General features: G+C 41.5%; 1 protein-coding gene across 1 annotated transcript in view; it reads left to right on the forward strand.

Annotated features, from left to right (window-relative positions):
• The first annotated feature begins 6,330 nt into the window (after positions 1-6,330).
• Positions 6,331-13,984, forward strand: part of LOC117514523 (dynein heavy chain 11, axonemal) — a 174,447-nt gene continuing 166,793 nt past the window's right edge. Inside the window, exons 1-5 of the mRNA XM_034175026.1 lie at positions 6,331-6,615; positions 6,757-6,897; positions 13,261-13,454; positions 13,547-13,736; positions 13,824-13,923. Of these exons, the coding sequence (XP_034030917.1) occupies positions 6,400-6,615; positions 6,757-6,897; positions 13,261-13,454; positions 13,547-13,736; positions 13,824-13,923 (841 nt within the window). The 5' untranslated portion in view covers positions 6,331-6,399. The remainder of the gene's footprint in view (positions 6,616-6,756; positions 6,898-13,260; positions 13,455-13,546; positions 13,737-13,823; positions 13,924-13,984) is intronic.

Raw genomic sequence — 13,984 nt, forward strand, 5'->3', positions numbered from 1 at the left:
ATCTTCATCTCAGCTGCTTCAATGCATTTCTTCCAACTTGTTATTAGCACCATAGCAACAGGCAGGCAATCTGTTCTTTGTAGGTGGTCTAGTCTTTGTTAGTCATCTAAAATGGTAGTGCCACCTGGAAATCTGTTACGCAGATGATACCCAGCTTTATCTATCCATGAAGCCAGAAACTGCAGGAATGTCTTCCAGACATAAAGACATGGATGACCTCTAATTTCTTGCTTTTAAATTCAGATAAAACTGAAGTTATTGTACTTGGCCCCACAAATCTTAGAAACATGGTGTCTAACCAGATCCTTACTCTGGATGGCATTACCCTGACCTCTAGTAATACTGTGAGAAATCTTGGAGTCATTTTTGATCAGGATATGTCCTTCAATGTGCATATTAAGCAAATATATAGGACTGCTTTTTTGCATTTGCGTAATATCTCTAAAATTAGAAAGGTCTTGTCTCAGAGTGATGCTGAAAAACTAATTCATGCATTTATTTCTTCTAGGCTGGACTATTGTAATTCATTATTATCAGGTTTAAAAGTTCCCTGAAAAGCCTTCAGTTAATTCAAAATGCTGCAGCTAGAGTACTGACAGGGACTAGAAGGAGAGAGCATATTTCACCCATATTGGCCTCTCTTCATTGGCTCCCTGTTAATTCTAGAATAGAATTTAAAATTCTTCTTCTTACTTATAAGGTTTTGAATAATCAGGTCCGATCTTATCTTAGGGACCTCATAGTATCATATCACCCCAATAGAGCGCTTCGCTCTCAGACTGCAGGTTTACTTGTAGTTCCTAGGGTTTGTAAGAGTAGAATGGGAGGCAGAGCCTTCAGCTTTCAGGCTCCTCTCCTGTGGAACCAGCTCCCAATTCGGATTAGGAAGACAGACACCCTCTCTACTTTTAAGATTAAGCTTAAAACTTTTCTTTTTGCTAAAGCTTATAGTTAGGGCTGGATCAGGTGACCCTGAACCATCCCTTAGTTATGCTGCTATAGACTTAGACTGCTGGGGGGTTCCCATGATGCACTGAATGTTTCTTTTTATTCACCTCTTTTTGCTCTGTATGCACCACTCTGCATTTAATCATCAAATCAAATCAATTTTATTTATATAGCGCCAAATCACAACAAACAGTTGCCCCAAGGCGCTTCATATTGTAAGGCAAAAGCCATACAATAATTACAGAAAAACCCCAATGGTCAAAATGACCCCTGTGAGCAAGCACTTGGCGACAGTGGGAAGAAAAAACTCCCTTTTAACAGGAAGAAACCTCCAGCAGAACCAGGCTCAGGGAGGGGCAGTCATCTGCTGGGACTGGTTGGGGCTGAGGGGAGAGAATCAGGAAAAAGACATGCTGTGGAAGAGAGCAGAGATCAATCACTAATGATTGCATTTAATCATTAGTGATTGATCTCTTCCCACTGTCGCCAAGTGCTTGCTCATAGGGGGTCGTTTTGACCGTTGGGTGTTTTCTGTAATTATTGTATGGCTTTTGCCTTACAACATAAAGCACTTTGGGGCAACTGTTTGTTGTGATTTGGCGCTATATAAATAAAATTGATTTGATTTGATTTGATGTAACCTGCTTGTCTTTGGAAGCAGAAGGAACCTGGAGGGAACTCACGCATGCAAACTCCAGAGAGAATGGACCAGGTGGGAAGCAATCCCATGACCTTCTTGCTAAGCCAACCTCATTGTAACATGCCATGTTATAATGAAATCAAGGTGCAATTTCTATTATATAGTGATGTGTATCAATGCACAAGTGATAATATTGTTTATGACTTAGAATTTTGCTTAATCTCATTATCATATACATAGCACGGTGCAAAAATCCCCATGTACAGACAGAGACTTAAACTCTCTAAACCTGTTGTGAGGACGTCTAAAGTGTGGAGCAATGAAGCTGTAGAGGAGCTACGCACGTGCTTGGCCACCACGGATTGGGATATGTTTGAGGCTTCAACAGACAGTCTAGATGACTACACGGACACTGTGACGTCATATATTCATTTCTTTGAAGACAGCATCATCCCACAGCGTACCAGGGTGAGATATAACAACGACAAGCCCTGGTTCACACCTAAACTCCAGCAGCTCTGTCAGCAGAAAGAGGTGGCTTTCAGAGAAGGAGACAGAGACAGCTATAGAGGTGCAAAGTACAGATTTAACAAGGAGGTGGCAAAAGCTAAATCCATGTACAGCTCACGTCTGCAGCAAAGGTTCTCTGCCAACGACTCGGCCTCTGTGTGGAGGGGGTTGAAAGAGATCACCAACTACAAGCCCAAAGCACCTCGTTCTATTGATGACCTGAAGCTGGCCAATGACCTGAACGTCTTCTATTCATGCTTTGAAGACAAGGACTCACACCTCCCCACCCCCCACACAACTGGATACTCAAACACTCTGGACCTCCCCCCTCTCACTGCTGCCCTCCCCACTCCCCATGTTGCCCTCTCGGTCCAAGAGGAGGACGTGAGGAGACATTTCAAAAGGCTGAATCCACGTAAGGCCCCGGGCCCAGACTGTGTCTCTCCTGCCACCCTGAGACACTGCGCTGATGAGCTGGCCCCAGTCTTCACGGGGATCTTCAACACCTCCCTGGAGTCATGCCATGTTCCAGTCTGTTTCAAGTCCTCAATCATAGTTCCAGTCCCCAAGAAACCACGCGTCACTGGACTTAATGACTACCGTCCTGTGGCTCTCACGTCTGTAGTCATGAAGACCTTCGAACGCCTGGTTTTATCCCACCTGAAGTCCATCACCGACCCCCTCCTGGACCCCCTGCAGTTTGCCTACAGAGCCAACAGGTCTGTAGATGACGCCATAAACCTGGCCCTGCACTCCATCCTGCAGCACCTGGACTCCCCAGGAACCTAGCTAGGATCCTGTTTGTGGACTTCAGCTCTGCATTCAACACCATCCTTCCAGCTTTGCTCCAGGACAAGCTTTCTCTGCTCCACGTGCCCAACTCCACCTGCAGGTGGATCACAGACTTCCTGACGGACCGGAGTCAGCGTGTGAGGCTGGGAAAAAATGTCTCGAACACTCGGGCTCTCAGCACAGGATCTCCACAGGGCTGTGTCCTTTCCCCTCTGCTCTTCTCCCTCTACAGTAATTGCTGCACCTCCAGCCACGACTCTGTAAAGCTCATCAAGTTTGCGGACGACACCACCCTCATCGGACTCATTTTGGATGGGGATGAGTCTGCCTACAGGAGGGAGGTGGACCGGCTGGTGACCTGGTGCAGCAGCAACAACTTGGAGCTCAACGCCCAGAAAACAGTGGAGATGATCGTGGACTTCAGGAAAGCCACAGCCCCCCCGCCCTCCCTCGCCCTCACCAACAGCCCCATCACCACTGTGGACTGTCACCGCTTCCTCGGCACCACCATCACCCAGGACCTCAAGTGGGAGTCAACCATCAGCTCCCTCATCAAGAAGGCCCAGCAGAGGATGTACTTCCTGTGGCAGCTGAAGAAGGCCAAGCTGCCTGTCCAGCTGATGGTGCAGTTCTACACGGCCATCATCGAGTTCATCCTCTGCTCCTCCATCACGGTGTGGTATGCCGGGGCCACAGCCAGGGACAGACACAGACTGCAGCGCATTGTGGCCTCTGCTGAGAAGGTGATCGGCTGTAGGCTTCCATCTCTCCACGACCTGCACGTCTCCAGGACTCTGGGCCGAGCAGGTCGGATCACAGCTGACCCTTCTCACCCTCCTCATGGTCTATTCAAACCACTCCCCTCGGGCAGGAGGCTACGGTCCATCCGGACCAGAACCTCCCGCCATAAGAACAGTTTCTTCCCCTCTGCCGTTAGACTCATGAACACCTCATAACTCAGTCACCTTAAGCTTAACTCTGTCACTTTATCATTTTATCACGGGTCACTTTAGATAATGTACTTTGGTTTTTAATTGCACTCCTCCCACTGCACTGTTTTTTTTCTGTTTCTCTGTTTTTCTGTTGCACACAGCCTTTCATATTTCATATTTCTTTTTTTATCTTATATTTTATCTTATTTTAACACATATGTTATACTTTATCCTAGCATTTTATCTCTTCTTAATGTTGCACCATTGTACCGAAGCAAATTCCTAGTCTGTGAATCCTGTTCACTGGCAATGGCAATAAACTTCTTCTGATTCTGAAAATATCAATAAATAAATAAAAATCATTTCCATAAATCAAGCGTTGCAAAAATTAAGGAAAAATGTTGATGTATCAAATGTATTTTTATGCATCAAATCTTGGCAGTAAAGGATGTAAAGCATTAAAGAGTAAACAAATTAAATGTCCTGGTTCCCTTTACCATTACAGCTGGATACTTTTTGGTGAACCATACCATCATTTTAGAAGAACATCATGTTGATCCAATTGTTAATCCATTAAATATTATTATTATTATTATTATTATTATTATTGTTGTTGTTGTTATTGTTATTATGAACTGTTGTTGTTGTACATTCGGCTGCTCCCGTTGTTGTTTGGGGTCGCCACAGCGGATATGTTTTCACCCATTTGTTTGTTTATTTGTTTGTGAACAGCCTGAAACCCATAATCTTTCATATATTGTTATTACATTTTTACAGAGGATTCATATCCTGATTTTCAACATCATAAGTCAAAGGTCAAAGTCAGGAAAAATATTTGAAAAATCCCTATCCTTTAACATTGAGTGAATTTTCAAAAATTCATAACTCTGTCAAACAAGATCACATTTCTTTCATATTTGAGAGGTTTATGTAGGATGTTATCCTTTATCAGCTGACAAAGTTTGATCCGGATCTGATGGGGATTACAGAGTTTATGGCCATTTAAATTTAACATTGAAAACCATATTTAATGTATATTTTACATTATATCTTAATCAAACATGCCCCAATCACTCTCATATTGAAAAGTGAGGTGCAGACTAGCACTCACTATCACCTGACAAAGTTTGATCTAGATCTGATCTGAATTGTGGATTTTGAGCGTATAATATATAAATATAATATATATTATATTATATTATATTATGTTATATTATATTATATTATATTGAAAAGCCCATTTGATGTACATTTTGCATTATATCTTAATCAAAAGTGCCCTTCAGTCACTCTCATGTTTCTGTTATGGATTTACCTGCACCACCAAAACTGGTTGGAGGTTCCAATTTTATGCCTGTTTGTGTATCATCCAGTGTTCTGCGAACATTATCTGAAAAAGAATTCAAAAACCGAAAAGTTGGAAAAAACTGACAACACCACAAAACAAACTAACAAACAAATTAAAAACTCAATTCAAGTGAAAGGACTAAATACATACTCCTGAAATGTGCTCACATCTAATTTAGCTTATCAAAAGGCACTTCTAACAGGACCTGAAAATTTTTTCCAAGGTAAAAATCTGTGAAATAGGGCACCGCAGTCTCATTTGAACCCTGCGTGATATCGCAGGATTTGACCACTTATGGGGACCGCCGCTCCCGTTGTGCAATATATACACAGCATAATTTCACACAGCTAAATGGTGTACTGTTTTGTTTTCGGCTGCAATCACCAAAGCAGTTATGAAAAGTTTTTTTTTTTTTTTTTGGGGGGGGGGGGGGTTCCCAGTGGAGAAACTAACCAGCTAACCAGAGTAGCTATGTTCTCTCGCCTGCAAAACCACCTCCATGTTTGTGCTCTGGGTCATAAACAAACCGCAACACGTCCACTTACCCACCACATTGTCACTTTTTCTTTGCATTTTCACTTTGCATGTAATTTGCCCAATGTTGTGTTTTTTTCCCCCCCGGAAATAGAGAAATATGCGTCATTACATCATATGCGTCATTACATCATATGCGTCATGTTTTACCCCATTTTGCGCCTGCCCTCAAACGAGACCGCGTTGCCCAGTTTTGTCTGAGGTTTGCGATTTACTAGCGCAGTGCTCTATGTTGTTGTAGCTACATAAATAATATATATATATATATATATATATATATATATATATATATATATATATATATATTTATTTATTTATTTATTTTTTATAACCCCCTACCACGCCTCACTTTGGCTTGTCAGTATCTCACAAATAAAAAGTGAAATTTCCCATGATGGGATATACAGGCTTAGAAGGGGTTTAATGACATACTAATGAAGAGAACACATTTAATCAATGATGTTATGAGAAAAGCTGCTTTAATAATGAGAGGGGAAAAATGTGACAGAGTATTCCTTGTTAATTTAGGACACCTGCGGTGATTCAGCAGGCAGTCTGTTGCTTAGCGACGGAACGCTGTCCGTCCGCAATCTACAGAGCCCTGTCTGATCTTCAGAGCGGACAAAACTTTATTTTAACAAACATGCAGGTTATCAGGTATGGTCGTGTGTTTGTGATGTGTTTGTAGAGCAGAAATGTCTGACGTGGACGACGACACCGTGTCCTGCTTTCTTCAGGATGCCAGAGTGAAGTTTGTCGAGGGAATAGTTTGTTTTCTTCTTAGTCTGGATCGTAAAACTTGGGAGAAGAGCGCAGTGAAGAACCAGACGCTTCTAAACGACTTCTTTGAAAAGCAGAAGGTTATATTTTTCTCGTCGTCTAAAGACACTTCACTCATTGCTTCGAATCAGGTTCGCTTTAAACTAATTTATTTAGCATGTGCACAGGCAGGATTTTTGTTGTTTGTGTGTGAAGTTTGCTTCAGTCATATTATTTTGTGCCTTGTAGTCAGTTTTTTTGTGTGTGTGTGTGTGATTTCATTTTAAACGTAGGTTCTACCTGCTGCTCAAAACAGGCAGATCTATTTTCTCAAGAAGAGAGCTGTTCCTGTCAACAATGAAAACTACAGAGAAGTGTTTTTTGGCCTCCTGCATCCATCACCGCTGCTGCACCTGTCAGCCGTACTGGAGCAGGTGATCAACACGTTCTCCTGGATCCAATTAAAAACATATTTTGATGTTTTATTAGATTCTTACCAACCCAGGAGGTTGTTATCATGCAGCAGACAAATCCATTTTATCAGGGAAATACTTCAGTCAGACAAAGAAGCATGACATTTTTTGCATACTTCTCAGGCGAAGTTACAGATTTACTGGATAGCCACTCAAAATTTCAAGATGGCTGCCAATCAAGTTTTTATCACACAGGTTATGGTTATGGTCATGTGTTAATGAATTTTTGTTGGTTTTATATAGCCCATGTAATGTCAGTGGACAGGAGCATTATGTATTTTTGCTAAAGATTTGATTTAGCGTATATAATCAAAGATGGCAGCCAATATGGCAGCCAAAATCCTTTGTCATTTCTCATATTTCAGTCGAAACAAAAAATACTCTTTTAATAGAAGTTTGTTAAATGTGAGAATGTTCTAAGTCATTGTGACACATACCTTGTGGCTATTAATTCATGTCTATGTATAGTTTAGATGGTGGTGTTAGTGATATATTTAGTTTGAAGGAGTGAATGTCAGCGCACAACCAGGGCACACTGGTGACTTCACTGCTGTGAAACTCAGCATGGGGTTCAGTGTCAGCTAATCCTGCTTTGCTAATGTTTCACCTAACTCTACGAACTCCAGTATGGCCATCTAAATGATCTGTATCGTATCTGTAATCGTAGGGGGTGGGACCTAAACCGGAAGTGGGCGTGGTTTGACCCCAAAATGACTGGGACTTAAACCAGGACATTATTTTAAGTCTGAAATTGCTATGGATTGATCGGAAGTTGATATATTTATTGTTTATTTGAAGACTATTTACAGAACAGCCTCAAAATTGAGATTCAAATCAATGTTTTTGATCACAAAAGTAAGAGAACTATTTACAGAACAAGTTTTTTATGAACTCAGAATATGAATATTTTTAAGTGTATGAATGAATATTTACAGAACAGTCTCAGAATTGAGATTCAATGTTTTTGATCACAGTAGTAAAGGAACTACGGAGCACTGGAAGTGTCATCGCAAAATGTTTTGTATGTGGAGAGAATGTGTGCACGTTTTATTATATTGTGTGTACATTTTATTATATTGTGCGCATGTTTATGATATTGTGCGCACGTTTTAAGCATCATTTGAGTAAAACAAAGGCACGATCTACTTAAACGTGGCCACACTTTGTAAAACGTGCATTCAATATTGTCTTGACACGTAAATCTTGGCTATTAGTCAACAAACCAGCAGACAGTGTAATACATTTCCCCATTAGAAATGGATCTGGTCAGGGTATATCATCATGGTTTGGGTGCATAAGGACATATAGAACACTAGCTACCCAGCATAGCATCATCTCAAGTTTAAGCACATGAAAAAGGATGCTGAGGGCGAAGCGTCTCCCCGTCGTGAGGATGACAATTTAGGTCATATTGTGGAGTTCATTTTGAACGAAAAGAAAACGTGCGTTTTATTAATTCGAGGGCTCACTTAAAAGAAAACGTGCGCACGTTTTATTAATTTGAGGGCTCAATTAAAGGAAAACGTGCGCATGTTTTATTAATTCAAGGGCTTGATTAAAGGAAACCGTGCGCACATTTTATTAATTCGAGAGCTCAATTAAAGGAAAACATGCGCATAAATTATCACGGCCATTAAAATGTGCGCACGAATTATCACGGCCAGGAAAACGTGCGCACATTTTATTAATTTGAGAGCACATTTTATCACATTTTATTCATTCGTGGGCTCAATTAAAGGAAAACGTGCGCACAAATCATCATGGCCAGAAAAATATCACTATAAGTGACCTCTCCCGGGTTCCATAAGAAACTAATTTACAGAACAAGTTTTTTATAAACTCAGAACATAAATATTCTTAAGTGTATGAATGAATAACAGAACAGCCTCAGAATTGACATTCAGTGTAGTAGGAAATTATGAACTACTAAGTATGCATGAACAAGAGTTGTCATACTCAACACAACTTTTTTTTATTTTACGATCAAACTGTGTATTTTTTATTATTATTTATTTATTTTTACTACCTAACGTTCTTGGTGTTTTTTTTCCACACAAAGTTAAACAATATTGATTAAGGTGCGTGCGCATGTGTGTCTGTGTGCATGTGTGTGTGACTGCGAGAGGGAGAGAGAGAGGTTGTTCAAGTGACCAGTTTATTTTTATGAACTGCAGTAAGAAAGTGTCAGATACTGCATGCAGCCATATTCAATAAAAATATTAATATAGGATACTTTGTCTGTTCAGCTGTATCAATCAATCAATCAATTTTTTTATATAGCGCCAAATCACAACAAACAGTTGCCCCAAGGCGCTTTATATTGTAAGGCAAGGCCATACAATAATTATGTAAAACCCCAACGGTCAAAACGACCCCCTGTGAGCAAGCACTTGGCTACAGTGGGAAGGAAAAACTCCCTTTTAACAGGAAGAAACCTCCAGCAGAACCAGGCTCAGGGAGGGGCAGTCTTCTGCTGGGACTGGTTGGGGCTGAGGGAGAGAACCAGGAAAAAGACATGCTGTGGAGGGGAGCAGAGATCGATCACTAATGATTAAATGCAGAGTGGTGCATACAGAGCAAAAAGAGAAAGAAACAGTGCATCATGGGAACCCCCCAGCAGTCTACGTCTATAGCAGCATAACTAAGGGATGGTTCACGGTCACCTGATCCAGCCCTAACTATAAGCTTTAGCAAAAAGGAAAGTTTTAAGCCTAATCTTAAAAGTAGAGAGGGTGTCTGTCTCCCTGATCTGAATTGGGAGCTGGTTCCACAGGAGAGGAGCCTGAAAGCTGAAGGCTCTGCCTCCCATTCTACTCTTACAAACCCTAGGAACTACAAGTAAGCCTGCAGTCTGAGAGCGAAGCGCTCTATTGGGGTGATATGGTACTACGAGGTCCCTAAGATAAGATAGGACCTGATTATTCAAAACCTTATAAGTAAGAAGAAGAATTTTAAATTCTATTCTAGAATTATATGTGTGTAAGTGGTCTGTAAGACTGTTTAATTTTAATGATCTGTGTGAACTTGGTGATTCATGCAAACATCCTGTGATTTCAAATGGAAATATGTCAGCCTTGTTCACTGTATTCTTCTCAAAAGTGCCACATTCAGTAGGAGCAAAATTTTCCAACGGACTTAATATCACCCAACCAAAGAAGAGCAAGCAAACGGTTAAATAAATAATAAATAAAAAAACCTACCGGAGTGGAGGCAGTGACCGACGCGACACAAGCCGTTTTCAGCTCTGTCTTGTCAAATGCACCGCGAACATTACGAAACAACTTCACCAAATAATTTTAAATATCATACAAACCGAAAAAGAGGTGAGCTGATGAAGACTTAGAGTCCTGAGAGAGGAATGTGAGCTAGAGTCAAGACAAGTGCAGAGAGAGAGATCCTGTGTGTGTGTGTGTGTGTGTGTGTGTGTGTGTGTGTGTGTGTGTGTGTGTGTGTGTGTGTGTGTGTGTGTGTGTGTGTGTGTGTGTGTGTGTGTGTGTGTGTGTGTGTGTGTGTGTGTGTGTGAGAAGCTGCAGGGACGTGTCTGTGTAAGGAGGGGTGGGCGCTGTGTGTGACTGACCAATTACGTGAAGACAGTCAGTTAGCCAATGAGAATTTTCCTTCAGCACGAGCACAAATATTGATGAGTTTTACTCGTATCACGCTCGTACTCGTCAAAAATGCTTTATCCGTACCGGATACTCGTCTGAAACAAGTATCCAGCTCAACCCTAGTAGTATAGTACTAGTTTTAGTGTAGTTTAGCTTAGTTTAGTGTCCCAAATGCTGTCTAATAGCCCCATATCAATTAGCTAGTAGAAAGTAGTTGGTATATTTAGTTATTGCACCTTAACTGGTACAATTGGTGGCCATCTTGAAAAATGGTGGCCATATCGAAATTGTGTGTGGCTATCCAAACTTTTCAAAAGAGAGTCTTAATGAGCAGTTGTACTAAATTGTATGATTCTTTAACAAACTGAAGTATTTTCTGCTTATCTGCTGCATTATTAACGGTGGCTGTGACAGTTTGCAACACTTCCAAATTAAGAAAAATGAATGATGATAAAATTAACAACAGAGACTCAATCCATCTGCCACAAAAATACCTACATCAGGTCAACAGTAAATATTTGCATCAAAAACGCTTGTAAACACAGAGAACAGGAGCAAATATAGCTTACAGCACATGCAACAATTTTATATGATAAACTGCTGTAAAAGGATGGCACAGTGTCTTAGTGGTTAGCACTGTTGCCTCACAGCAGAAATGCTAAGGGGTCACTTCTCTCCTGTTTACTTTTGTGTGGAATTTGCATGTTCTTCCTGTGCTTGTGTTTGTCTGTCTATATGTGGCCCTGCAATAGACTGGTGTCTTGTCCAGTGGAGGGTGAACCCTGCCTCATGCCCTCCGAGTACTGGATTAGGCTCCAGCCACCTGTGTCCCATGTGTTTTCACATTTTGTTATATTTACATTGCATAGTATAAGTGAATTTCCTCTTGGCAGAAACTTGTTTTTGTCTTGTTAATACTTCTGTTGTGTTGTGGAACTTGTCTGTTTTTAGGTGGATTGTGTGAATTTGCAGCAGACACATTATCAAATTGTTGAGATAATTGTTGGGTGTGCTGCAGGTTATATTCTCTGTGTTTGCAAGTATTTATTGTTTTTTATTTTGTTTTTTATTGGATTGTATTAATCTGGAAATGTTGTGGCCTTTCTTGACCATCAAATGGTTTAGGGCCCCTTCACACATAGTGTGAATACGTACAACTCCAGGGTGACTCATGGTGATAGAGCTCGTATGAGTGAACCACAAAACATTGCACCAATGGGAAGGCTTGCACGATGCCAATTTGACAGTTCATGCACGCAGGAACTCAGTGCCAGCAGTTGCATGATGTGTAACCACATCGCACAGCTGCTCTGAAGAAAAAATAAAAAATGCATGCTGTGACAGTTCCGTGCATGTGGGAACACAGCAGCTTTTCAAAGCAGCTGCACAATGTGGTTGAAAATAAAAATTGCATGCCATCCATGGGAATCGAACCTGCGCCTTCCAAAAGCTCTGATTTCCAGTCAGAAACTTTACCACTGCGCTACTGTCGCTGTCCTGTGAAAGCTGTGGGAAACTCCCTGATATCAGAAAGGACATGGATGTATTTTAAAAAAGAAAATAAAACCACACACCATATAAAACCATCATATTTATCAAGCGGGCAATACAAATATGATCCATCTTTTCCTCTGTAAATGACCCGTGGTCACTAATGTACAGTCATGAAATGGCATGAATGAGAAGTAGTGTGCTTTGATCATGTCCACATCTGCTGGCGCATGTCCAGCCGGCCTGCACGCGTGTCCTGCCACCGCGCCACAGGACTGACACCGCATCATGTGGAACAGCTCACGTGGGTGACGTGACAGTCAGATCGCCCACTGCGTGTTATGATCTGACAGTCTGTTTCAACCTGGGGGCAGCCTGTCAGCGGGCTGCAGCGTGCGCACGCTCACTCGCACGCTCACTCGCTGCAGCCCGTCGCCAAGCGATGTATGTTTTATTTTTTGTCCATGTGATGACAGAAAGCAGACACGCGTGTCACAGTGGGCCGTTGTTAGTCCATGTTCATCCAAACACAGTACATGTTGTCCAGCCGGGATGTCCAGATCCACAGCTGCTTCTGTCGGCGGCCACGCCTCCTATCAGTTTAGCGCACACACCAAAGCCACATTCATGGGGGCACTTAGACAAATTTCAGTGCCAGCATGATAATGATTGTCTGTTGACTGTTGTCGTGTTAATAGTGCAAATGGCCACACATTTTCTAAGTGCCAAACGAGCGGTGTTAGATATTTGTGTGTGTCACCTGGAATTTGGCCAACACCTGCCGCGAGAGGGATCGATGGGTCCGCACAGCACACACTTTGTCTTTCAGCCGCTGGTGTGCGCAAATAGATGTAGCAACAGGTGTACGAGGCAGCTACGATTTTACGTTTTGCACACAATTCCTGCTTCATGCGCAGGATGGGTAGGATTACTTTGAAAGAATACATGTGGATTACATGTATGTATGCACATGCATTTGGATTACTTGTAATTTGATTACTTTTGGATTACATTTCAAAGTAATCCTACGCAACCTTGTTCATGCGGACTCATCGACCAAATCGCAAATCGACCAAATTCACACTATGTGTGAAGGAACCCTTATTATTGGCTTAACCAAGTTGTAGTTTGATTATGCAGATGAGTTTTTGCACATGTGCAGTGTTTTCCATCTTACTGTTAGTAGTAGAACTGTGTGAAGTCCTCTTCCTGTCTCTTTTGTAAGGTATGCGCTCCACTGCTATCAACCAGCGCCAGCCATCAGATGTGGCCGAATGTGATAGCAGAAGATTTTCTGCATCAGTTTGAGAGGGTGAGCAGTAAGACATCAGTTGTTCAGGGCCATATTTTAGGGAAAACTGTTCTCCCTCTGCCAACAGCAGCAATGTGGATGAAGAGGTCATGCAATGTCTTCAAAATGTAAGGATATACACCCAATATGAATTGGAAACATATAGGAAAATCTTTGTTTCTGCATCATAAAGGGTCAAAACATGTATTTCCATACTCAGGTATGACAGCTATGACAGAAATCTGGCCCATGTCATAGAGTCACAAGTCGTCAGCTGGACCAATCTGGTTCAGAGGGTATTAAATGAGGATTCATCAGATTTTCTTGTGACAGGCTGCAATCCAGGGCCCAATGAAGAACTGAAGTTTTGGGCTTCTCGGAAGACCAACTTGCACAACATTTATAAACAGGCATGCTATATCCTTCTGCATCTTCAATAGAAAATATGACTGTATTCATGTTTCAGTTCACATGCCTTAAGATGTTTATATTTGTAGCTTCAGAGTCCTGTTGTTGAGAAGATGACAAAGATGTTGGAGATGATGGACAGCAGTTATCATCCAGCAATCAAGACTCTAACATCAAATGTGTTTGATGGTATGAACACTTGGCTTGCTATTTAAAGTACACCATCAAGTACCATTTCCATGATTGTCAC

The sequence above is a fragment of the Thalassophryne amazonica genome, chromosome 7, assembly GCF_902500255.1.
Source record: "Thalassophryne amazonica chromosome 7, fThaAma1.1, whole genome shotgun sequence".
Lineage (NCBI taxonomy): Eukaryota > Metazoa > Chordata > Actinopteri > Batrachoidiformes > Batrachoididae > Thalassophryne > Thalassophryne amazonica.